This window comes from Delphinus delphis, chromosome 9 (assembly GCF_949987515.2).
Source record: "Delphinus delphis chromosome 9, mDelDel1.2, whole genome shotgun sequence".
NCBI classification, from domain to species: domain Eukaryota; kingdom Metazoa; phylum Chordata; class Mammalia; order Artiodactyla; family Delphinidae; genus Delphinus; species Delphinus delphis.
In genome coordinates, this window is record NC_082691.1 from 51492457 (window position 1) to 51518034 (window position 25578).

General features: G+C 40.8%; 1 protein-coding gene across 3 annotated transcripts in view; it reads left to right on the forward strand.

The window, feature by feature from the left end:
• The window catches only part of CDK6 (cyclin dependent kinase 6), a 232631-nt gene that overhangs the window by 196853 nt on the left and 10200 nt on the right, over positions 1-25578 (forward strand). For all 3 annotated transcript variants that reach the window (XM_060020528.1, XM_060020529.1, XM_060020527.1), the window contains exons 6-7: positions 16123-16173; positions 20243-20378. In XM_060020528.1, coding sequence (XP_059876511.1) covers positions 16123-16173; positions 20243-20378 — 187 coding nt within the window. The remainder of the gene's footprint in view (positions 1-16122; positions 16174-20242; positions 20379-25578) is intronic.

The window sequence follows — 25578 nt, forward strand, 5'->3', positions numbered from 1 at the left end:
GGGAGAGGCCACAACAGTTGAGAGGCCCGTGTACCGCAAAAAAAAAAAAAAAAAAAGTCACAAAGAAAACTATTATTATATTTTTGTAATATAAAAATATTATATTGACTATATAAAAATTGAAAACTTCTGTTCATCAAAAAATAAAAATACTGCAGACAAAGTTAAAAAGCATATGGTAATCTTGGAGAAATTGTTTGCAATGAATATGACAAAGGCATAACATCCTTAATGAATAAAGAGCTCTTAAAATTAATTGGGAAACCACTAGCACATCCCAGTGTAGCTGTACCACTTTCCTATCACATTATGTACATGACAGAGCTACATGGTTTTTTGTTGTTGCTGTTGTTGTTAATTTTTATTTTATTTTATTTTTTTGGCTGTGTTGGGTCTTCATTGCTGCATGCGGGCTTTCTCTAGTTATGGCTCGCGGGCTCTAGGCAGGCAGGCTTCAGTAGTTGTGGCTCGCGGGCTTAGTTGCTCTGCAGCATGTGGGATCTTCCCGGACCAGGGATCAAACCCCTGTCCCCTGCATTGGCAGGCGGATTCTTATACGCTGCGCCACCAGGGAAGCCCACTACATGGGTTTTATAAACAGAATACAGTTCAGATGACACAAGTGAAAGAAATAAAGATCTTATTTTCCTTTCACATACTCTTTGTTCAAAGGCAGTTTAAAGAAACTACACATTATGCTATAAATACTTCAGGACAGTTTGTCCACATTGACACTTCCATTTCCTAAAATGAAACCCTTACTGGCCCACAGGGAGAAAAAAAAGGCTGGCTTTGTTAACCAGCTTTATTTCAACAAGCACATCCATATGGTAAGAACTTCCTCTGATGAGTCATCCACAGTTGTCAAACACCAACTTTCCTTTGTTTGACCCATGTAGAAATAAGATCTGTGGAAGCATAACGCAAGAGCATGAATCATTTAATTGTGTTTTATTCCTATCTGAATTTGCAACTGTCACAAACCCGCTATGTCCACCATGAAAAATTGCATTCTTCAAATATCACTGAAAAAAAATCCTATTCAAATGGGTCTGTTCTGTCTAGATAGTCTGTGAAATTTCTAAGGAATGTTGTGGGCTTTGCTTCCTGTGCTGAATTGTTGAGTTATCACACATTACTGGATTCTACCCAAAATGTTCTGGATAGGAATATTATATTCATACAGGATACCAGTTGTCTTTCCCATTTAGAAAGGAATAAAGGGAAAGGTTTTCCTGCTCCTTGTTGTAAGATATAAACTCTAAAAGGGTAGGTAGAAATGTGTGTACAAATAACATTTTATTAATATGTCCTTGATTTTTTTCTTCATAGAGGCTTGAGTCATATTCAGTCCCAGCTTTGTTATGACTGCTAACCACTGTCTTGTCTTTTTGTTCTTATTCAAACCAAGGACTATACAGCCAGGATTCCGATCCTGGTCTGGAGTATGGTGCCATCTTTGTTTGAAAGAGAAGAGACCTTTAGAGATCCCATCTAATCCATTTGCATCTAAAAAGAGAAAAGAAATGATGCTGTTATTTCTTCTTTTTACTTTTCTCTATTTTCCAGACTTTCTACAATGCATATATATTTCATAATCAGAAAAATCATTTTTTTAAAAGTAGCCACCCATCATTAAAAATATAAATGCAATAAGTAAGCCTTTTAAAAAATTAAGCTGGCTCTTAGGTCAGTAAAAATTTATCCTGAGAAAAGAAACGCTAACTTTTGTTGACTGATCCCATTAATCTCTCAGTACTAGAGACATGTAGACAACCTCACTGACATTCAGTGACCAGTGCCCATGTTTGTACGCTAACCAGATTTTTTTTTTTTTTTTTAAGGAAAAAATGAGAAAATCAGTTTTCCACTGTTTGGAGTATTTTTAACCGATGATTGAATCCAATTTGAGGATATTTTTGGGTCATTTGTAATACTGTATGAGTGATACTTTTGGTTCCCTCTTGAGCAAAGCTGCTTTTTTGTTTTAAATAAGCCACTTCAACCAACAGACATGTCTGTTGCAGAAAATTCCTAGTGATTATGTTCCCCCAAAATCAACATTAAAACTTTTAGCCTTGGATTATGCATCATTTTGCTGACAGCTGGCTGATGTCAATATTAGAGTGTTTGCAAGAGAGAGCATATGCATATGAGCATAGAGGTGATCATAATTATATACTCAGAGACACACCCACATTAGAACCCATAAAACTCTCTTTGGCAAAATTGCTGTGTCAAAGACAAGACCAGTGGATTCAAAGATTAAAAGTAAGAGTGTTTGTTTGTTTTGTTTATTTATTTATGGCTGAGTTGGGTCTTCGTTGCTGCGCGCGGGCTTTCTCTAGTTGCAGTGCGCAGGCTTCTCATTCTGGTGGCTTCTTTTGTTGCGGAGCATGGCTCTAGGCATGCGGGCTCAGTAGTTGTGGCTTGCAGGCTCTAGAGCGCAGGCTCAGTAGTTGTGGCGCACAGGCTTAGTTGCTCCACAGCATGTGGGATCTTTCCGGACCAGGGATCGAACCCGTGTCCCCTGCATTGACAGGTGGATTCTTAACCACCAGGGAAGTCCCAGTAAGAGTGATTTTGAAAGCCACATATTGGTTACCGTAGTTTAAGTAATATTTGTTATTGGAGTATGTCACTATTAGACGAGCTTACTTTAACATTTTCTAACTTTTACTCCTTGTGTATTGCTTTGATGTCAGCCTATCAGAAAGAGAAAACTTGGCTCACCTGTGTCACCTTGGTTCACGTGGCTAGTCTGTTTTACATGGTATGTGTTGCTGATTAATCACAGTACTCTCTTCTACTGCACCTATATAGCACTTCAGAATCATTCTCAACCTAGCTCACAGCCTGTTGCTACCAGTCAGACTGGACAAGACGAATTCTCTTTGTCATCCTAGATGTGTAGTAGCGTCACCACAGTCTCTATTGGTGGTCTCCTCTTTAGACCATGTACTTCCCTCAGACTGTTACATTAACCGTGTGGATTAAGCCACAGGCAATGCTCTTTGCCTAGGCAAAGTGTATGTGGTTTTACACGGTCTTTTGCTAACACAGAGAAATAGCAAGTTGAATTATGGTTTGTGGAGGGAGCTACAAATGGTCTAGTCCCTTATTGCATAGAAACAGTGAGTTATTAGGAAAGACAAGAATGAAATCTGTCTATCTGGACCACCTTAATTCTTATTGTTTTGAGAGATGCTCATCTAATATTTTAAAGCCATCCTCTGAAATAACAAAAACACTTTTCTAAAGATTACTCTTTTTTTTTTTTTCCAATTTCCTTTACTATAACTTCTTGTACTGGGTCTCCTGGGTAGGGTGACCAACCATCCTAGTTTGCTTAGGACAAAGAGGTTTTTCTGGATACAGGATTTTTAGTGCTAAAACTGGGACCATCCTGGGCATACTGGGCCATTTGGTCAACCTTTTCATGGGTGCCCTACCCAAATAACCAGTATTGAGGAACATGGGTGCTAAGGTTTGCACTCATAGACCAGCAGCCCAGATATAGGTTTTCTTTCTCTCCCAGGAAGGCACAGTATAAAGAAAGGCTAGGAATTGTGGGACAGGGTGGTTTTATTATGTGATATGGTGAGGTTCTAGTTTGCTTAAGTGATGGCTCTAGTTCACATTTCTGCAGAGTGAAGGTACTTGATAAGCCCTGGGCCCAGTAAGTAATTAAAGCCTGACTAATCAGTCTCTGGCACTGATTTTGTTAGGTGTTCCTGGTAATCTCTGATAATCTATTCTATGTCTCTACACGCCACCATCACCCTTGCCCCAAATGATCTTACAGCATGTCGTCATTAAAGGTTTTCAATACCAAGCCCAACTTAAAATATAGTGCGTATTATTACAGCTTGAATTTCCATATGGGAGGAGGAGAGTCGTCCAAGCTCTGTGGTTATGTGAAGAGACAGAAGACACCGTTCCCCAGGGCATTGAACCAGAGATGTCTGACTATTAAAGAAGCTTACTGCCCATAGTGAGAGAGGTGATTCCATGGAAGTCCCTAGACCCTGGACTTGTCTCAGTTTCCTAGTAATTAGTAATACTAATCCAAATGCTTTTCCCTTGCAACATATCACTTCTTAGGTTTGACTCAGATTTCTTTTTCTGGTTCTCAAACTTTGTTTCAAATGCAAAGTTATTTAGTACTTGCTAGTTGTCTGACTTTAGGGTTAGAGTGGGAATGAAAATGCAATATTATAGTTAGGAACCCAGGCTTTAGAAAGTGCCCACTACATGATCGTTTCTTTCCTGCCTTAAGAACTCCCCTGAGCAGTGTGATTAGAGAGCAAGAGATAAGGTAGGCATTGGAAGAGTAATAAACATGTAATTTGGCAAGAAAAATTATCAGAAAGTTTATTAAATGAATACCTGAATCCCAGGCACAGGATGAGACACATCCTGCTTGTTGCTCCTATTGGATCAGAACATGCCTGCCCAGCTTTCTAATTTTAAAGGCATGAAAGGTATTGTATTTAGTAACATGAAGAAGGAAGTATTGTAGACTGAATGTTTGTGTGTGTGTCCCCCCCCACCCCACCAGAATTCAGACGTTGAAGCCCTAAGCCCCAATTTGATGGTGTTTGGAGATGGGGCCTTTAGGATTTAATTAGAGTTAGATGAGGTCATGAGTGTGAAGCCATGATGAGATTAGTGCCCTTCTAAGAAGAGACACCAGAGAACTCGCTCCTTCTCTACCATGTGAGTACACAACAAAGAAGGTGGCCATCTGCAAGCCCGGAAGAGTCCTCGTCAGAAATCAGTCATGTTGGCACTTTCATTTAGGACTTCTTAGTCTCCAGAGCTGTGAAATAAATTTCTGTCATTTAAGCCACCCAGGCTATGGTATTGTTATAGCAGCCCAAGTGAACTAAGACAGGAAGAAATAGCACTGGGAGAAGAGAAAGGCAATTCTTTAATTAAATAAGTATATACAAGAAATAATGATTTCTGGCAAATGGTAGATACTCAACATTTGTTAAAGTGATCAGAAATGATTTTTTTAATCTTAATGACCACTGAGGCTTCTTGAGTCATATATGAAATTGACTAAATCAGTAAATATATTAATTTGTAAGTTTTGTAATGTTTCAGAAATCTCAGGTGGTTTGGTGAGCTCTAGTTTAATTTTAATTGGCAATTTTGAATTGAAACCCATTGGGGTTTTCCTCTCTTTCTCTTTCTCTCTCTTAAGGAAGTTACTCATAGTCCAGTAAATATGAGTCTTCTGTGGAGAAATAAATTATTCACAGTTGGTAACAAGTAAAAATTAATTCAGCTATTTACTTTTAAGGAAATTACCAGACTCAGAGTCCCCTGCTATGGACAGATATGGCAGCACTCTCTAACTTGTGTTCACCTGGTCTTTGCTGTAAGTAGCACCTTCCTTCCCTGGTAGAGGTTTTTTTCTGTCTGTCTATGTCTCAGTGACAGAACTTCATCTCAGATTCTTTTTGCCCCAGTCCTTCCCTTTTATTACTTGGACTTGTAATCTTTTCCCTCCTGTGCTCTTTCCCACCAGCCCTTCTTCCTTTCTGGACTGCTCTCCTTCAAGCTCCTCTTTCCCCTCCACACCCTCTTTAATCCCTCACTCTGTTTTGCCTTGCTACACTTTCTCTCAACACTTTTCTTTCTTTGTCTTCCAAGGAGCCCTTCCCTGTCCTGCATACTTGGGTAAAGTAAGCCCCTGAGGGCAAAGTTCGTATCCTACATGCCTCTTGCTGCTTCTCTGCTGGTTTAGACAAGACTTTAGATTTAGGGGACTAATTGTCAGACCACCTGGTTTCTAAATACCCATTATTTGCACATATTGTCTAGTGCCACAGAGCAGGTAAAGCACAAATGGATACAACAATGTAAATCAAATCCAGTTTCAGCTCTGGCGGTGTATACATCTATTCATATATATGTATCTGTGCAAACACACATGCTCACACTTGAATTACCCAGAGGTGAACCAAAGAAGCAAATTTTGAGACATGAGAGACTGAAGCTTGTGGAAACAAGAGAGAGGAAAGCCTTCTCAATAGAAGGAACAGTAACCATTGAGTATGTATTTAATGAGTGCCAATTATGGACAGAAAATTATGTGCTCTAGATATAGAAGCAAGTAAAGGTTGACCCTGTCCTCAGGGAGCTTCCAATTTTGGCTGTAGAGACCAGCAAGTAAGTGAGGAATAGAAGTGGGTTGGCACAGGAGTGAGGAATGAGTGCCAATTATGGACAGAAAATTATGTGCTCTAGATATAGAAGCAAGTAAAGGTTGACCCTGTCCTCAGGGAGCTTCCAATTTTGGCTGTAGAGACCAGCAAGTAAGTGAGGAATAGAAGTGGGTTGGCACAGGAGTGAGGAATGAAGAAGAAGTGGGGTGAACAGATCACGTACATGCAGTATATGGCAAGTAGCCGTGTTGGGGCCTTTTCCTTCTGATTTTAAAACTAACTGATGCTCATAAAATGGTGAGTACAGAATAATAGAAAAATGCAGGAAAAAAAAAAACCAAATCACCCATAATGTCACCATCAGAGGAAAGCATAAGATGGTTTTTTAGACTGTCTTTTTTTATCCATACACATTTTGGGGGGTTATTATTTAATCCTAATCTGATAAATCAGGTGTTTGGGGAGATTCAGATCATATTAGTAGGTTATTCAGAACTTCCAGAGCACATCTCTCCAAATGGGTTCTTGATTGAGTATATGGTAGAATAAATGTTTGTCACTGTACTGCAATACGATGTACTTAAGCCTTTCATATATTTAGGCCTAAAGCAGTTTTCTTAGCAGATTTTTACTGTCCTGAATCTGTAATGTTTGCTTGGAAATATAATTTCTAAACTACTTTTTTTAAAACAGCTTTATTGACATATAATTCATATACCATACAATTCACCAATATAAATTTCACACTTCAGTGGTTTTTAGAGTAGTCTATCCAGAGAGTTGTGCAACCATCACCACAGTCAATGTTAGAATATTTTCATCACCCTAAAAAGAAACCCCATGCCCATTAGCAGTCACTCCTCATTTCCCCACAAGGCCCCCGTCCTAGGCAACCATTCGTCTACTTTCTGACTCCATAGATTTGCCTCTTCTGTATATTGGAATATATGGATTCCAGTAAATGGACTCATACAACGTGGTCTTTTGTGACTGGCTTCTTCTACTTAGCATAATGTTTTCAAGGGTCATCCATGTTGCAGCAGTGCTTCATTCCTTTTTATGACTGAATGATACTCCATGGTATGGCTATACCACGTTCTGTTTATCCCTTTATCAGCTGATGGACATTAGGGTTCATTCTACTTTTTGGTTATTATGAATATGAATATGCTATGTGCATTCATGTACAAGTTTTTGTAAGGACATATGCTCTCAATACTCTTGGGTGTATGTCTAGGTTTACTTAACTACCTTTTTTTGCATATTTTTTATTTTATATGTTATTTTTATTTTAAAGGAACACATCCAAAACTAAATTAATTATTTTCCAATTTCCTCCTCCCTGTCCCCCACCACCGTCTCCCCGCCTTTCTCATTCAGCCTGGCTTTACTAGTAATGCAAACTTCAAATCATGCTTCTCCTTCCAAGTCCCGTTCAGTCTTTCACCAAGTTCTGATCCCCTTCTGTTAAACATCTTTGCATCCCGGCCCATTTCCTTGTCCACCTAGTGCAGGTCCTTGTCATGTCATTCATGGCCTGGCCTTCCCATTGGCATCCCCAGCGCCATCTCCATCCCGGCCAACTGGCCCAGTGAACCTCTGTCATATTAATCTTTCTAAAACACTGCTTCTATTTGCTGCTCATTGGAGTCACACAGACCAGCTTAGCCTCTTACTGGTCTGTGTTTCCTGGAATCAGTTACTTTACTTCTCATTGATAAAAGGAGGTTAATCAGACCACCTCCCAACATTCTAGTAAAGATTAAATGATTGGCCTGGGCTTTCAGCTCCCACCAGTAAAATTAGAGAAACTTCTCTACTTCATGACCCTGCATTTGTATATCTTGTCTCCTGTGGAAGCAAGGATCATTATGGTAATATGTAGTATAGGTATGTATATTTATTTATAAAGTTATAAATTTGTATTTTAATATAAATTTATAATGAACTTATACTATTATATAAATATATAATTGTTTTATTATAATATAAATTTATAAAATATATATTATAATTTAAATGTATGTTTATTATATATTTTTAAAATTTAGTTATTTTATTTATTTACTTTGGGCTGTATTGGGTCTTCATTGCTGTGCGCAGGCTTTTCTCTCGTTGCAGCGAGCGGGGGCTACTCTTCGTTGCAGTGCGCAGGCTTCTCATTGTGGTGGCTTCTCTTGTTGCAGAGCGTGGGCTCTAGGTGCACAGGCTTCAGTAGTTGTGGCACGTGGGCTCAGTAGTTGTGACTCGCAGGCTCTAGAGCACAGGCTCAGTAGTTGGGGTGCACAGGCTTAGCTGCTCCGCGGCATGTGGGATCTTCCCGGACCAGGGATCGAACATGTGTCCCCTGCATTGGCAGGTGGATTCTTAACCGCTGCGCCACCAGGGAAGCCCTGTTTATTATATATTAAGACCATACATTATACAATCTAATTTATATTTAATATTTATTTGGACGGGGGCGGGGGGGAGGGATAATCTCCTAGCACCTAATGCAGCCCTTTGTGCTTAGTAGGTGATCACTCGATTAGTGTTTACAAAGTAAATCAATTAATTGATTTTCTGCTTAATCTGGTTATTTGAATAGGTGGTAATTGTAAGGTGATAAATTGACATTTTTAACTTAACAGATAACAACTTTGGAACTGAACATGGGTTACAAGTATTAAAAAGCAAACATTCCCCTGGGTAATATTTTTCGAAAGGTCATTTTATGAACATGGAAAATTCCTCTGCTAATCAAGAAAGACAGCAGCTAAAGCATAGCTGCAGTTCAAATGCAGGTTACAGAGGTGTTCTATAGGGTGATCCATGACTTCCTCATCTTTTTAGTACAATGAAAGTACTGTAACTAAACAAAATCTTTCATCTTCCGTTATGCATGAATCATTACCTTTCTATAACAGGTATATCAGCATACACGTCTCATCTGCTAGAAAACATACCCTACTTTTAATTGTTGTTTTGCACTGTCCATTGAGATTATGAATAGTATTTATATGTTCTTTTAGTTGTTTGCTTTAAAAGGCATGAGTCCGAAACTTGGTCCCCTTTGTAATTTGACCCAAGCAAATTCACTTCACTGATAAGACAATGGTGAGTGAGTTTTTTTGCTAAACCTACATTTAGAATTGCCAATTGAAAATGAATTAATGTTTATTGGAAATTTTGACATTCATTCTTTCTTTTCTTGATGGTAAAGGTATAAGGATTCTAACAGGTGTAGAGAATATATATAGTGACGCCAGAGGAAGGACTATTAGGTTTAAGTTTGACTCGAGCACCCACCACACAGTGACAGATGTCCTCTTCCTTTCTTGTTCACCATGTAAAATATTTTACCTTATCATCTGTGTGTAATAGCGGCCAGGAACCAGAAATATCTACCATGTATACGTGTGAGAAAGTGTGTATATTTAGCTGCTGCATATTATAGGTCTACTATAAACTGGACATTTTACAGAGGCTAAATGACTTTCTAAGGTCGTACAAGGAGAAGTGGCTGAGTAGGGGTTCGGTCACATCCAGGACAGTCTATCACCAGAATCTATGCCCTCTCCCCAGTCGGCAAGTATCCTGAAAAATCAACATGTTACGGGGCGGGGGGGGGGGGGGGGGGCGGAATGTTAAGGTTTAACCTCTCACAGATTTAATAAAGCCTTGGGGAAATCCTTGATTAAAACCCCAAGGTCTACACTTGTTTTGGCACAGCAGTGCCTAAGGTGAGGTGAGAAGAGAAATGACTCTGCTGTGGTTTGAAATGAATGCAATTTGCCATTGTATTTTGCAGGAATCTCCCTTTGGTTAGGAAAAAAGAAAAAAAAACATGTATAAATGAAAATGTATGTGTTTCATAGAGTTTATTTTATCAGCATTAACTATTATCAAGTATAATGGTGAAGAAAGATATTTGAGGAAAATACTTGGAAATAACCTAAAATCCTCTTTCGTAAAAACATAGCAATGTTCACTTTCAGATATTGTCCCCCAAATATTGCTTACCTTGTCAAATAAGTTGCCTTCTAAGGGGAGCATGGCAAAGTCCTTCCAGTAGGCTCCTCTGGAGTTTATGTGGGAATTCATAATAGAAAGAGTCTCAGGGGCATGAGAGGCAGAAGGAGGGTTTCTGCAATAGAATGTAAAAGTCCCAGAGAGTGTGGAGAAAATCTTCTGAAGAATAACAACAATCATAAGCAAGGGGAAGAGAAAAGAAATGTAGGTATAAAATGGGAAATGGATTCATGATACTTAGATTCAACAAAGGTCTTTAGCAATAATGTTTGTGCGCTGTTACCCAGCCACTTGGTTAAACTACTGAAAAGTATCTAAATGAAGTGATTAATTGTAGTTTTTGATGTAGTAAAATGCATAAGAGTTACTGACCTTCAGTAATGTTCTGTATAATAAAAGGATTTTTTAACGTGTTAATTCAGTAAAGCAATTGCAGTCTTCATTTTGGGATGTTTTTGGTAGGAGTGATCTTTCCATTTTATTATTTAACCCCCCCAACCCAAAAATGTGTATATAAGAATTTTTTTAGAAATATAAAAACAGCCCTCAGATTTACTGTCTTCAATAGAATATCTCTGTTGTTAACTGTATTTTTAAATAATTAGTTTAAAAGAATTCCTGAGTATGTCACCTGGGAGGCTTATGTCTAAAAACAGACAAGATAGGATAGCTTTGTGGATCTTCTCCCTGCAGTGACTTTTTCTAAAAATGCATGACGTTTTATCTTTGATGAGGCTCTGTCTCATGATATATACCAGAGCATTCCTCTTCCATCTTCCATCTCCATGCGGGGCCTCTGTACCTAACATCCTAGGATTACCAGGAGAGGTAGATTCTTAGGCAGTGGGAAGAAACAGAGTTTAAAGTTATTGTGAACCTCCTCAGGTTGTCTCTGTCTGGCCATCCCTATCTCAAGCTCAGTCTTTCAGTCTTTCTGTGTCTTTTATTCTCCGCCATTTTGCTCCTTCAACCCTCTACTTCCTTCCAGCTCAGCTTTATGTCTTGGTAATAAAGAACCAGCCAAGTCGGACTCATATACGTGTGTGTTTTAGCCAAATCATCCCTCAATTATACGGTTATTCCAGGCAGTAGAATTAAACTCTCCCTCATCACTAAACCAAAGAATATAATCAAAGATTATGTTCATATTTGTCCACCTAAAATATGCCATAAATTATATGAATTGAAGCCTCTTTGGCTCAGCTAATATGAGGGAGGAAGAATATTCAAAATAACCTCAATGAAAATCCCGGTCCTGTGTGCTTCTTCAGTTCATGGTGCACACATACCTGATACAGCCAAGACTTCTTACCAAAGAGCCTTATTTAAAGATAGAGTAAGGTCCTTAGGGTGATCTTATTCTTACGTCTCCACGCTCCACCATAGTACACCCAGGAGTTCATCACGGTGAAAGGTTTCATCTCTCCTCTAAATCCATTGTACCTCTCCATGCTCCTTACGTTCATAGCACCCACTAGCATAAAACCAGCTCATACAAACTATTCCAACTTTTCAGCTGAAAACTGAATAGATGGTTCTAAGAGTTTGATCAGATTCATGACCAACCTCTTGGTCAGCTGAGAGTACCAGATCCAATTAGGCCTATTGTCCCCTTCATGTGACCCATTTCTCTTGTCTTGTGACTATGTCTTTGCATCCAAAGATCCATTTTATAGGAGCTAATTGCATGCAGTCAGGGTTCAGTAGCTCTTATAACTCAAGCCAACCCACATTTGCTGCAAAGACAAGTTAATAGACCCCAGAGTCACATACCAAGTCTTCCTAAGGTGGCAAAAGGCAATCTGAGCTCTACACCGAATTGCAGGCTCTGAGTTTCTAGTATCCCCTAGCAGGTTTTACTGAGTGTTCACAGAAGAGTGGTTATGATTCAGACCTTCTGCTTGCTGCCCTCATTAAAGGAAGCCAAACTGATGGGCCAGTCCTAACTCGGGGATGGCAGGCACATTTCATTTTGTGGGCCAAGTCCAACCAATAGAGATACGACTTCAGGCTCTTGCAGTATGGTAGACCACGTGACTTGAAAGTCCTCTGCTAAAACATGTAGCAAATGTAAGATAAAATAGAGCACACTTAAATGCATAGCAGAACTAGCAAAAAAGTTAGAATATTGCCAAGGGACAAAAACAAGAAAAGAGCTCAAAACCAAAACAGTAGGGACATGAGCCACTGCTGCAGCTGAGCTTCAGGCTGGGGTCTCAGTGCCCACCCCAGGAAAGAGATGTTCTTACGCCTTTGCCTGGAGACATCCATTCACGTTAGTCTGCTTTGTTTGTTTCCCGATAGCCATGCCAACATATTTATTTTAAACTGCTCCATAATCCTCACAAGTAATTTCACTCATGCTTCTGTGGATACCAGTCTTCTTCATGAAGGGTGAGGGGCTTGGCATGTTTACATAGCGACTTAACCAGCTCAGCAGATTAAACTGATGCTCTCTGTTCCCTCTGTGCTTACTGACCTGGCACACTCACCACTCCAGCCATTTGAGATACTTGCTTAGCAAGAAAGGGTCATTTGTGTTTGTTCCCAAACCTCATAATGCCGGCTATATTTAGTTTTATAATTTCATACTTTATTTTATTTTTAATTTTTTTAAATTTATTTTTGGCTGCGTTCGGTCTTCATTGCTGTGCGCAGGCTTTCTCTAGTTGTGGCGAGCGGGAGCTACTCTTCGTTGCGGTGCGCGGGCTTCTCATCGTGGTGGCTTCTCTTGTTGCGGAGCACAGGCTCTAGGTGCACGGGCTTCAGTAGTTGTGGCACGTGGGCTCAGTAGTTGCGGGCTGTAGAGCGCAGGCTCAGTAGTTGTGGTGCATGGGCTTAGTCGCTCTGCGGCATGTGGGATCTTCCCAGACCAGGGATTGAACCCACGTCCCCTGCACTGGCAGGCGGATTCTTAACCACCGCACCGCCAGGGAAGTCCCAATAATTTCATACTTTAATATTAAGAAAAATAGATGAGTGTGAAGAGAAAGAGAACTGTTGATTCTTTGCAACCCGAGTTCTATGCTTTGGAAGGAATTTTAAAATGGTGCATCAATTAAGATGTGTGAGCTAAACAGCTATAAAAGATTGGGCTGTAGGAAGATTTAAAGATCTGGAAGGGCCTTCATCAGTTAGTTTGTGGAGAGACTAGAGAGTCTCAATCTGGTGAGCTGCTTTGTTCCTTGTTAAAGTAGAGCAAGACTTTAAAGACATTTAGACACTTGCAAAGCCATCTGAGTAAGAATCCCATAGGCACCCGCTTATGAGACACAGGTTCTCTACACAGCGCTCTTCACAGGGTCCCTGTGCTATTTCACCCCAGAGGCTCAGCTAAAGTGACTGTCTGTGATTGCAGAGAACATTAGTAACCAAAATAAAAGTATTACGACATAATAATGAAGCATACAGGCTTTGGGGCAAGGCAGACCTGGCTTGAATTTTAAGTCTGCAATTTGTTATGTGTCCTTAGGTAAGTCAGGAAGCTTCTCCAATCCTCAGTTTCCTCATCAGAAAATAGGGATGATAATAATACTACCTTGCTCCTGGAGTTTTTGTGAGAATTAAATGATACAATGTTTGGGGAGCATGTGGCACTATGTCGGGTACAACACCAGTGCCCTATGAATAGTAGCTGTTAAGATTCCATTGTTTAACTTTTCTAAAACTTTCACTTCTCACCTTGCTATCTTTCAGGACCTGTCTAGATGTCTTTTAGAATCCAAATCCATAATTCTTTATTAATTTGGCTGTGTTAGTGATATCTGTATCCGTTTTCTAGGGTTTGCCATAACAAAATACCAAAGACTAAGTGGCTTAAACAACAGAAATTTGTTTTCTCACAGTTCTGGAGGCTGGAAGCCCAAGATCAAGGTGTCAGCTGGTTTGGTTTCTTCTGAGTTCTCTCTCCTTGGCTCACCTCCCTGCTGTGTCCTCACATGATCATTTCTCTGTGTGCACGCATGCCTCTGGTTTGGATTGGATTAGGGCCCACCCTAATGGCCTCATTTGGACTTACCCATCACTTTAAAGGCCCTCATTCTGAGGCACTGGGGTTGGACTTCAATGTGAATTGGGGGCACGGGGTGGGGGGACACAATCCAACCATAACATTTACACAAGTAAATTATTTTCCACTTCATTTGAAAATAACCACCTTCAAGAATCATGGCCTGAATAGAAAGTGTATGGTTCAGTGTCTCCTAGCCACTGAAATGCCATGACTTTGTAGGAGTCTCCATATATAGCGTATATAGCAAGTTCGTTTATTGTGTGTAAAAAATATTTAAGAGGTCTGGTTTAAGGCTTTATAAATTGATATATAATATTTCTAAAACATGATCTCTGATAATAGGCTGCACATATTTTTTAAAACACATTATTGTTGAAAAATACTTTTTTTTTTTTTTTGCGGTACGTGGGCCTCTAACTGCTGTGGCCTCTCCGGTTGTGGAGCACAGGCTCCGGACGCACAGGCTCAGCGGCCATGGCTCACGGGCTTAGCCGCTCCGCGGCATGTGGGATCTTCCCGGACCGGGGCACGAACCCGTGTCCCCTGCAACGGCAGGCGGACTCTCAACCACTGCACCACCAGGGAAGCCCGAAAAATTCTTTTTTATGTCATTTGTTGAGCAAGGAGTTAGGGAACATTTACATGTGTACCATGGGTATATATATAATCAAATAAGATGTGTATTAACTGAGCACCTGTTCAGGTAAAGCGCTAAGCCAAAGGTTAGGGGCAAACCTAGAACACTCCCTGCTCTCTACTTAAGAAAATGCCAGAAATGTCACCAAGTGAGTTCACTTAATTGTCAGTTAAATGCTCAGTATAGATAATGAGTCTTGTGTGTTCACAATTGCCTCTGAAGCCCAGAGTTAGGATTTTGAACTTGTGATGTTTAGCTACCATAATATTGGGAGAAAGGGGAGTGGTATAATCAGAAAAACAGACCCATAGGTAGCTCACTGCAGCATTCAGGACAAGTGGAAGGAGAGAGAACTGTGAGGAAGTACTGCGATAGCAGAGTGATATTAAGAAAGGGTGCTCTGTCAGAAAACAAACTTATGGTTACCAAAGGGGAAAGAGAGGGGAGGGGTAAATGAGGAGTATGAGATTAACAGATACAAACTACAATACATAAAATAGATAAGCAACAAGACCTACTGTGTAGCACAGGGAACTATATTCAATATCTTCTAATAACCTATAATGGAAAAGAATCTAAATATATGTGTATATATGTGTATATATTTGTATATATATAGTTGAATCACTTTGCTGTATACTTGAAACTAATACAATATTGTAAGTCAACTATATTTCAATTAAAAAAAGGAAGGGTGCTCTGAGAAGGATCTGACCAAGAATAATATCAAAGAATTCCACAGGGCTTCCCTGGTGACACAGTGGTTGAGAGTCCGCCTGCTGATGCAGGGGACACGGGTTCGTGCCCCAGTCCGGGAAGATCCCACATGCCGCAGAGCGGCTGGTCCCGTGAGCTATGGCCGCTGAGCCTCCGGAGCCTGTGCTCCACAACAGGAGAGGCCACAGCACTGAGAGACCCGCATACAGCAAAAAAAAAAGAATTCTACATACCTCTGGTTTGAGCCTATGATAGCGATGTGTTCCAGCCTACCACAAAGTTAAGTAGAACTTTGAAGCCAGGGCCTGTATATGATGGTGGCAGTGTTGTTACAATGACTGAGAATAGGTTACCCAGGATTATCAAGTATGGGAGTCAGGCACCGCCAGATATTCATAAGAGATCTTACTGTAAGGGGAATGCAAGAAAAACCTTCATTTACCAAAGGTTACTTCTTCCCCACACAAAGAATATTTTGATTCCTGTTAAATAATGATCAAGACAAGTATGATTGAAATGTAACCAGAGAAAAACTCCTTGTTTAATATGTATCTTGTTTCTTTCAGGCCGCTTTTTCGTGGAAGTTCAGATGTCGATCAGCTAGGAAAAATCTTGGAGTAAGTATTAACTGTAATTTTACATCTGTGTCTGTAACATTAAAACATTACAGTGACCTTCCTCTGACGTTTATGTAATATGTTTATCTCTTGTCTTTCCTACCCCAAGCTGCTGCTGCTGCAGACAATGTTACTGTTTGTGTGGTGAGTGGGGACATGGTAGACGTCTGCTGTTTTGTGCAGAGCCCATCATGCCTTGTGGCCTGATTGCTCTGCTCTGGAAGCTTTTATGTTGCTCGTGTGGATCTTTTGACAGCTGCCCTTTCTCTGCTTGGCTGAGCTCCAGTTCTTTAAGTTCAGCTGTGTTATCTGCTTGGGGTCATTTCAGATGCTTCCACTCAGAGGTGGGGCGCTCAATGACCAGGTAACCCATCCTTACCCACTGGGCTTCCTGTCCCCATTGAGTATCCTGTAGTCATCCAGGTTGGTTTTACATTGTTTTGTTTTGTCTTCCTGGACAAAGGATGGTATGCTACAAATCCATTTTTCTTTGGAACACTGAAAAAGGAGATAAGGATCCTAGGTTTCAATCCTACGCCTGTGGCTAAATAACTGTGCAGTCTTGAAAAAGTCATTTAAAACACCGGGTAGAAGACTTACACAGTGCCTGGTACATAGTAAATGCTTTTAAAAAAATGTTAGCTATTATTATAATTCATCATTAATCGTTTAACCTTTTTGTTCCTTAACTTCTTCGCCTGAGAAATGAAACTTTAAGGCTTTCTTGTGCTCGAATTCTTTGGTTCCAGTTGTCTGTGACATAGCTCCTTGATGATTTTCAGAGTTCCATTAGCGTACATGTTTGTGCATGTGAGAGTATGGACGCTTTCGTGTGTCTAGAATGGGAAGAAGAGGCTTTTCTTCTCACAGAGCATGCAGTACAGCAACCTTTTGGGATCTATGTTGTTGCCAAGCCCCATCAGGATTCGGGTGGAGTAGGAAGAAAGTGGGAGTTCTAGAACCAAAAATAGCCCTGATCATTGCTCTGTACCATTTTATAGGCATCTAGTAATTTTTATGATATTTGCAGCCTGTAAAAGTGATGAAAAGTCCCCCTAAAGAAAAGCATTATATTTTAACACTATTTTCTCATGTTTAACTGCTTAAAACAGTCGGAATAAACCCGGAACCTGAGTTTGTTCTTTCAGTGACTGGAAGCAGCTCCAATAGGCTTCTGTTAGTGCCAGAGTCACTGCTGAGTCAGAACCCAGTGGCTTTAAGGCCTGAAAAACATTTGCTAGTTTTATTGTCTGGGGGCTTCCTGGGTCCAGGGCAGCTGCCACGACGGCTGCTCCTGCCACTGCTACTGTCCGCTCTGTAAGATGGATGAACTCAGGACCAAACTTGCACATTACTCTCTGCTTCTGGGTGTCACGTTCTTTGATCATTCAATGATGAACTCCCATCTGTTCTTCCCTATCCCTGTTGAATGTATTTTGTGTGCATGTGATTGTGAAGAGGGAACTGTGAAAGTCAGGCATACCAGTGACTCTCTTGTTAAAAGTAAGAACAGTCTTGACTGAAACCAGCTTGCCAGACACTGACGTCCTTCACCTGCTTTTCCTTACTGACTCCACCTGGGCGTTCTGTCCACCTCTAACACCGACGTCTTCAATCATGTTAACGCTGCTGGTGCCCCTTAGTACGTGAAGCCAGTGGGACGGACCAGAAGGAACCTTTGACGAACACGTTTGACTTGCTTCCAAGGGAAAGCCATTTCCACTTTTGGCAAAGGCCTAAGATCCCAGGTTGCCAGCAGAAAAGAAGCCATAAAGTTTGATATGTTTTGTGCCTTTAGATTTTACTTCTTGGTTTCTGGCATTGTTTCATTGAAATTATATTCTGTTTCCTCTGAATGTATTTGTTGCTTTGGCAGAGAGAAGAGGGACAATGCTGCACCCTAGTGTCACGTCTGAAGTACTTGAAAAATGATTTCTGTCTCAGCCACCACTGCCATTTATAGGTTTTGTGCTTTGTCAGTGTTTCCAGTACAAATGTCAACTTTTAAGGCTTATATTCGGCTTTGTCCAAATATTGAAATTTGATGCAAGCCCTTTTTAATGGACCTATCAGAATTTCACAACACTCATATATAGGCCATAAATGTTCACACTAGATATTAAACTGAATATTTTTTAAAAGAAAGCCATATTCCCATTCTCTTAAGGGGAAAACTGTTTCTGTGTTTTGGAAGATTTATACTTTCAAAGAACAGTAAGTACTTTGAAAGTGAAACTGAATGCTTTTAGCCTGTGACATTTTAGAGCATTTTTAAGAGCAGAGTCATAGTTAAATGGAAACAAAATACTGGATTTGGAATACGTTTGCTCCAGGCTCTGGGCTGAACTATGTGTGAAGTTGGCAGTTCATTTTATTCCTCATCCTCAGTTTCCCCATCTATATAATGGAAATAATAATACCTGACCTACATGTCTCAGGAGGTGGTAGATTTAAGAACACTTTTATAAGTTATTTATATAAACAGGTATGTATATGTATGTATGTATACATCACACATATACATACAGGGACACTGTTTTTCTGAGAGCTTTTGGCATTCAACTGCCCACATTGCCAGATTTAACTCAATATAAATATATTCAAAACTGCAAATAAAAAAGATTTTAAACTTGTACTAAGAGTTGTTATAATCGATTTCTAGGTGACTGGTGATAATATGCAAAAATATTGATATAAAAATGGCTAAAAGGCCAAAAATGACTGAAAGACAATTTTTTAAAGTTATTTAGTAAGCATTCTCCTGTTCTTCCTCTGCCTGTCCCATTCTATCTAAACACACACATTTTTTTTTAAATAATAAATGGTAATGTTTTTGTTTTCCTCTTTTTATTCTTATTCTAGATCTTACTGTTAAACAAATTAGTATGTTGCTCAAGTTGTCATTTCCATTCATCTGTTCCATAAACATGTCCATCAGTCTGTTTTTATCTACCTCAATAACCTGGCTCTCCCCACATGTCTGACAGAGGTAGGATTACTATGTCTTTCCCCAGACACCCAGTGATAGGTGTCTGCTCTTCCCAGGTGAGGTCTGTTACCTGGGCTCTGTTGAGGTGAGGGAAGGGGAAGAAAGCCCTACAGAGATCTTGTGACATTTACCACCACGTGTTCCTGCACCCTGGAGGACTTGTTCAGGAGGACATCCCCTGGGTCTTAGTCCCAGTGAGTGCAGGCCAAGAAGACGACAGTGCAGGCCAGCACCTTTTCTAACTGTAGTCAAAGGAGTTTTGCTCAGTATTTGAATAGTCATATAGTCTGTCCACTAAACAGCCTGTGCTGTTTTCATATCACTTGATGCTCTCTCTACCTTTCTGATCCCAGGATGGTTTTCAGGGGGAACATAAATGATACTGTTTTTATTAATTGTTTGCTCACTTTGTAATAGCATAAAATAGTTATATAAAATATTTAAATTATGGAAGTTAAATTTGATATTAAATTATAAAATGGTATTGCATAATATAGGACTAGCATACCTTTTAGCCTCATTTTTTTGGTCTGGTTCTGATTTATGTAATTACTGTGTGAGGAATTATTCTTCAACCAAAAATGCAACCAAATTTATGTGTAAACAAATCATGTTAGATGAGTATCATAAAGGCATGTCAGTACAGGAGTGTTCGATCAGAGCACGAAAAGCACTCCTGGGCATAAAGGAAAATATGATATGCCCGTGCGGGTCTCCTTTGAATATATAGGTCCTGCTCTGTCAGTATTTCAGGGCTTATTGGTAATACAATAGTTTCCAGTTCTGCATGCTCTCTTACATTTTGTGTCTTCCGCCAAAGTAATCTCTTATCTCTTCCCAGTGGTTTTTACAGTTCTCCTGTGAGATTACCCTATTGCAGCACCTGATTACCCTGCCATGATCACCGTATTGCAGTAGGACAGAGAGAAATGGGAGTCCTGCCGGTCATACAAGTGATGAACTCCTGAGGCTCTGTGTCCCCCATGCCTGCCCCTTAGGCTTTACCTTCTTCTAGAATTGGTGGAAAAATCGCTTCAGCACAGCAGCTAATGCTTACATTCACCTGTGGTTCTTTTGTAGTGTAATTGGACTCCCGGGAGAAGAGGACTGGCCTAGAGATGTTGCCCTCCCCAGGCAGGCTTTTCACTCAAAATCTCCTCAACCAATTGAGAAGTTTGTAACAGATATTGATGAACAAGGCAAAGACCTACTTCTGGTAAGTTCACATGATGCAGAGTTGGTCTGCACTGTGCTCGTGAGAGACTTGCCGTGTCCATACTGGGCACTGGGCACAGTGTCAGTTCATCATCATGTGCCACAACCACACGGGGCAGAGGCCACAGTCTCTCTGCAGCTTTCATTTCCAGCCCTATAGCAGCTAGTGGCTTTTGATTCTGCAGTGTCTTCAGGTCCTATAGAAAGAGAAAGAGGGACTTCCCTGGTGGTGCAGTGGTTAAGAATCCGCCTGCCAATGCAGGGGATACGGGTTTGAGCCCTGGTCCGGGAGGATCCCACAGGCCGCAGAGCAACGAAGCCTGTGCACCACAACTACTGAAGCCTGCGCTCTAGAGCTTGTGAGCCACAACTACTGAGCCCGCGTGTTGCAACTACTGATGCCCGCACGCCTAGAGCGCGTGCTCCACAAGAGAAGCCACTGCAATGAGAAGCCCGTGCACCGCAACAAAGAGTAGCCTGCACTCGCCACAACCAGAGAAAGCCCGCGTGCAGCAACGAAGACCCAACGCGGCCAATAAATAAATAAATAAATAAATAAATAAATAAATACTGTGTATCAATAGATGCAGCCAAAATTTGAAAAAAAAAAAAAATGAAAGAGTCTGATCCACACCCCTTCAGTCTGCCATCTTCGAATGTTCTTTTGAATGCAGCCTTAGAATCCTCTGGGTTCGTCTAAACACATGCTTCTTTAGAAGTAAATATTATGTTTCCTTGTTTACACTTTCATGCTACTTTAAGCAGCTTGTTTGGCATTTTAATGTGTCTTTTCTTAAACAGGCACATTTTTAGGAAGATGTTTTTCCAAAGGAACTGGATAGCAATACTCCTTTTAGTTATTGATTTATTTAATAAGTATTGAACGTGCCCTGACATATAAAATACCTCACTGAAAATAAAGACTTCTGTGCCCTGTTTGAGACTCAAACTCATAATACTTGGCTTTGTACATAATTCTTTGTATTTGGAGACCAAACAGTAGGTATAAGAAAGTACCTATGGGGCTACTCTTGGTGTTTGGAACTCAATGAGTAGTAATGAGTATCCTTTACCAGCTGAATTAACAACCTTTGATATCTAGCCAAGAAAGTGCTCCTAGACTCAGAAGCTTACTCCCATTCTGTCAGTATATTATGAATTTTAGATATAGACCTAAGAGTCTATAGGTCCTAGTAGACATGTTATGTATGCTTCAGCTCTGTGTGGACACAGCCATCGATTGGCATGTTTGCAGAGCCAAGGATTTTCCCACTGAAAGCCCTAACTCCATCGTCAGCTGATGGTGGCTCACTTTCTGATGCTTAGGCAAAAGTTCCCTCCACTGCCAAATTATAGACAAGGACAGCTCTATTCCTCCCCACTGTTGATTTGTAAGATACTCACTAGTGTGGCCTGGAAATGGAAAGCCATCCAGAGTGTAAATGCTCTGTCTCCGTCCTGTGCATCACATGCTCTTAGCAACTCTGCTTTTCTCTGCCCTTTTCTCCACCTCATTGCTTCTTTTCAGTCCTACTGTCTGCTCCCCTAACTTTAGCTGGTCCCTTGTCTATCAGAACTTCAACTAATTCACAGATCCTTTCAGCTCTAATCCCACTGCTAGCATTTGCCCTGTCACTGTTTCCTATATCAGATTCCTACAAGGAGGAACCTGGCTGCCATACCTCACCTTTTTTGCCAAACCGTGATAAGCGTTGCTACCTACGGCCAGGCTGCACTCCTGGCCCAATCAGGTATGCCAGGAGACAGTGAGGACCGTGTGTTATAAAATATAGCCACCATAGGATTTCCTTTTCAGCAGGAACTTTGAATGAAATGTTCCTTTTAGTAGAGGATTCTGGACAGACGGTGACAGTGATGAACAACTTTGGTAGTGAAGTAGCCCAGTCCTTCGGCTAACGGAACATCCAAAGACAACCCAAAAGATCTCCTGGCTCCAACATTATTAGGAATCATCAAGAAGCACTTAAAGTGTAAACATAACAGACAATGCCATGTGTTCATTCAGGGTCCCCCACTAGAGGTGGTGGCTTCCAAAGTCAGACCACACACTAGTGCTAATCTGAAGAAGTAGCAGGAGACAAAAAAGAAAAAGGAGCAAAGAAACCTACTAAAGAGAGAAGGAAGTAGGTAGACAAGGAATGGCAGCAGAGATTAGAAAAAGGAGAGGAATAAAAAGCAGAGCCAGTAACATCATGACCAGGTAAAACTTAAGCATGGAGCATAATATCCACAGGCATGCAGGGAAAGGACAGTCCAAGACCTTAAACCTCAGCAGTCTCTGAAAGCTCTCACTGTTTTATCCTAGAGGGACACAAGCTAGAACTCTAAAGCAGAGAAGGCAGGCCATTTGGTACAAGAGAGGCAGCTGAGATCCCAAAAGTAACTGTTGCCGCTATTGAAAATTTTTTACTAAGGAAGAAAAATAAAGAGTATTTTAGAAAGTTGTTTTATTTAAGAAACAATTAACATTTAAAAGTTTAGCACTTTAAGAGTTATCCTTCATTTTTATCTGAAAAAACAGTTGACTTTATAGAATGCCTCAATCTTTCATGTATGGATGTATTATACATCAACATTTATAAATGCTCTTATGTAGATACATAAGTAGTGTGCAGTAACAAGACGATTCAGGGGAAGAATTATTTTTAGCAGGCAAAACCTACATATCTTTATAAGTTTTGTCCCCTTCATCATGATTAACTTGGGAGTCTGGGTACTTACTCCAAATATGATGCTCTTGCTGAAAAAAGTTTTGGAGTTCTTGCTATCAAACTGCTTTCAGAGCCTGAGGTACTTTTTTTTTTTTTTTTTTTTTTTGGTCCTTGTATTAGTCTGTTTTCGATGCATAACAAACAACAACAAAAATCTCACTAGCATACAGCAATAAGCCTTTGTTTCTTGCTCATCTGTCTTCACATTGGCAGAGACGGCTCTTTGAGTCATCTAGAGCAACTCTGCTTCAGCCGGTGGGTCAAGTACTGGTCTTCTCCACGTGTCTCATTCTGGGGCCCAGGCCCTAGGGCCTTTGGCTCCCCGCGACATGTTTTTCTCATCCTAGAAGGTAGGTGCTCCCAGAAGGGCAAGCAGAAACCTACGATGCCCCTGAAGGCCTAGGCTCGGAAGAGATAGCCTGCCATTTCTGTCCACATTCCATTGGCCAAAGGAAGTTACATGGCCGACTTTAATAGAAGAACGAATACTTCTCCCATGGAGAGGGGGAAGGAAAGAAAAGGAATATGTGTCAGAAAATGATCCAGTCCACTGTAGTAGTCAACTCTTGACTAGGTGGTAATTCAAAAGCTCATTTTTTAAGCAGTTATTTGGCAAGCAAATTATATTTTTTTGCAGAAACAATATTATTATGCAAGATTTTAAAATTAGTTCTCAAAATAGCCAATTGTTCTACTGAGGTAGAGCAGTAATAGGGTTCAGCCACCTTTTCTAACAATATTTCTATAGGACAAAATGTATTACAACCTCCAACTTGAGATTCTCACACACACCCCACCTTAGGCTAAAGATTTCTCCTTTTCTCTGCCCTCTTCCCAGACCTAAGCCATCCGTATAGTGTGGGAACAGGGCTTCCTCTCAGATAATCCTCTAGGGACATGTCTCTCTGTCTTGGACATATCTCCACAACTTCTTTTTTCTTTTTCCTATGTCCTGGGAATTAAACTGGCTGCTTCCTTTTCTAATGCCACTACGTAATTTTTTCCTTCTTGGACTCTGGGAAGAGAAAACTCAGGCTCAAGAATTTTGCCCCTGCTTTCCTGTCCTTTGGGAATTCAGCCCTTGTGAAGCTTTTCTCAAGATGTTTATTGCTATTAGAGACAGTAGAACCATTCTACGAACAATCTCCTTCCTCTGCTTGTCGTTTGGGTCTTTGATTTTCAGAAGACACTATGCGCAGGTTGGCGTCCACGGACTAGTAGGGAGCTCAGGATAAATAAGATTTCAGGGGACCCAACAGTTCACCTGAAGTTAAATGTAGAATTTTCTGTTTGTATGTGTTTTTCTAGCTCAGTTGCATTCAGCAGAGTTTTAGAGGAGTCCTAATCCACTGAGGACCTAAGACTGTGAGATACTTAAGCGCAGAAACCCAGATTAAATGGAAGAGGTCTACATAAGCATGATAACGTTAAGTCTAGATTACACAGAGGACTGAAATCAAGAGAAATTTCAGATCCCCAGCCTACTTCAGTAGACACTGCATCACAAGGATGGAGAAGCTGGTATAGCTTCTCTGCTACATGTGAGCTCCTGGGACAGAGGGTGGGGGAAGACATTACTCATCATTAGTGCTTGCCACCTGCTAGGCATGCTGGAGGAGTTGGTGGAAGGAGAGGAGGAGGACTTTTTTTTTTTTTTTTAAAGAAGATGTTGGGGGTAGGAGTTTATTTAGTTATTTATTTTTGCTGTGTTGCGTCTCCGTTTCTGTGCGAGGGCTTTCTCTAGTTGTGGCAAGCGGGGGCCACTCTTCATCACGGTGCACGGGCCTCTCACTGTCGCGGCCTCTCTTGCTGCAGAGCACAGGCTCCAGACGTGCAGGCTCAGTAGTTGTGGCTCACGGGCCTAGTTGCTCCGCGGCATGTGGGATCCTCCCAGACCAGGGCTCGAACCCGTGTCCCCTGCATTAGCAGGCAGATTCTCAACCACTGCGCCACCAGGGAAGCCCCGAGGAGGAGGATTTGAAGAGCGAGATTACCTGGGGTTGGAGTGGAAATGGCACTGAATTAGGGAAACGTTGTGACTGATCATGTATCAACAGCTTGGGAATGCAGATTGCTGCTCCAGAGTTCACCTTTCCCTCCTTTCACCTTCTACGTGCACTTGAGTCAACGCCTGGAATAGAGTTTAGTGACTTGACTTGAATCTGATGGTCCCCTTGTAGGGCTGCTGCTAGCCCATATGGCACCTTGACTTGAATTAGAAGGAAGGCATCTCTTTCTCTGGGTGGCGCAGCCCTGGGGCAGTGGATCAGGATAATTAGGGTCTAGGCTTTAGCCCTTACTTGTTGCCTCCTCCACTGGCCCTGGGTTCAGTAATTATCCTTTACACCTGAACAAGGCAACCCCCTTCCATTCCCTGCTCACTGATAAAATCAGGGTAAAAAATTAGGGTGAAGATTCCGACTATAGCACTAAGTTTGCTAGCATCAGAAAAATCACTACCCTAAATAA